At 65.1% G+C, this 550-nt stretch overlaps 1 protein-coding gene across 1 annotated transcript in view; it reads left to right on the top strand.

The window, feature by feature from the left end:
* NOS1AP (nitric oxide synthase 1 (neuronal) adaptor protein) overlaps positions 1 to 550 on the top strand; it is a gene marked incomplete at its 5' end in the record, with an annotated part of 29,987 nt that overhangs the window by 23,228 nt on the left and 6,209 nt on the right. Inside the window, 1 exon segment of the mRNA XM_010149358.1 lies at positions 142 to 283. Coding sequence (XP_010147660.1) covers positions 142 to 283 — 142 coding nt within the window.

Genomic DNA, 550 nt, shown 5'->3' with positions numbered 1-550 from the left:
TGCAGCAGACGGCCCAGAGCTCTGCCGTGATCTGAGCTCTCCTGCCCACAGCTGCGCTGAGAAACCCCCGAGACCTGCACCAGGCTGGGATGGGGGGCACCGGGCAGGGGCAGCCCCGCTAAGGTTGTGCTCCTCTCGCAGAGCCAAGCCATGCGCATCGTCCGGACGGTGGGGCAGGCCTTCGAGGTCTGTCACAAGCTGAGCCTGCAGCACACCCAGCAAAACGCAGATGGGCAGGAGGACGGAGACAGTGAGAGGAACGGGGATGACCTGGATGTCCCAGGTACTCTGTGAGGGGGGAGGCGGGGGCGGTATGGGGGGCCTGGAGCCTGGCAGACACAGTCTGAGGCATCACCGCCTTCCCACACTGCCCGGCTGACGCCTGCAGGGAACGGATTTGCACAGCAATCTGGCCTGTGGCGCCTTGGGCTCAAGCTGGGATCCTGCCCAGCAAGGAGCCTTCGCTAGTTGTTAGCCATCATCCTCACAGACATCCCCCTTGCTGGGAGCCCATTAGCAGCGCCCGGGACTCCGCCGGGCGCCTAAATGC

Source organism: Eurypyga helias, unplaced genomic scaffold (assembly GCF_000690775.1).
Source record: "Eurypyga helias isolate BGI_N326 unplaced genomic scaffold, ASM69077v1 scaffold17073, whole genome shotgun sequence".
NCBI classification, from domain to species: Eukaryota; Metazoa; Chordata; class Aves; order Eurypygiformes; family Eurypygidae; genus Eurypyga; species Eurypyga helias.
Note: the sequence above shows the minus strand (reverse complement) of the source record. Positions and strands in the feature narration are given on the sequence as shown.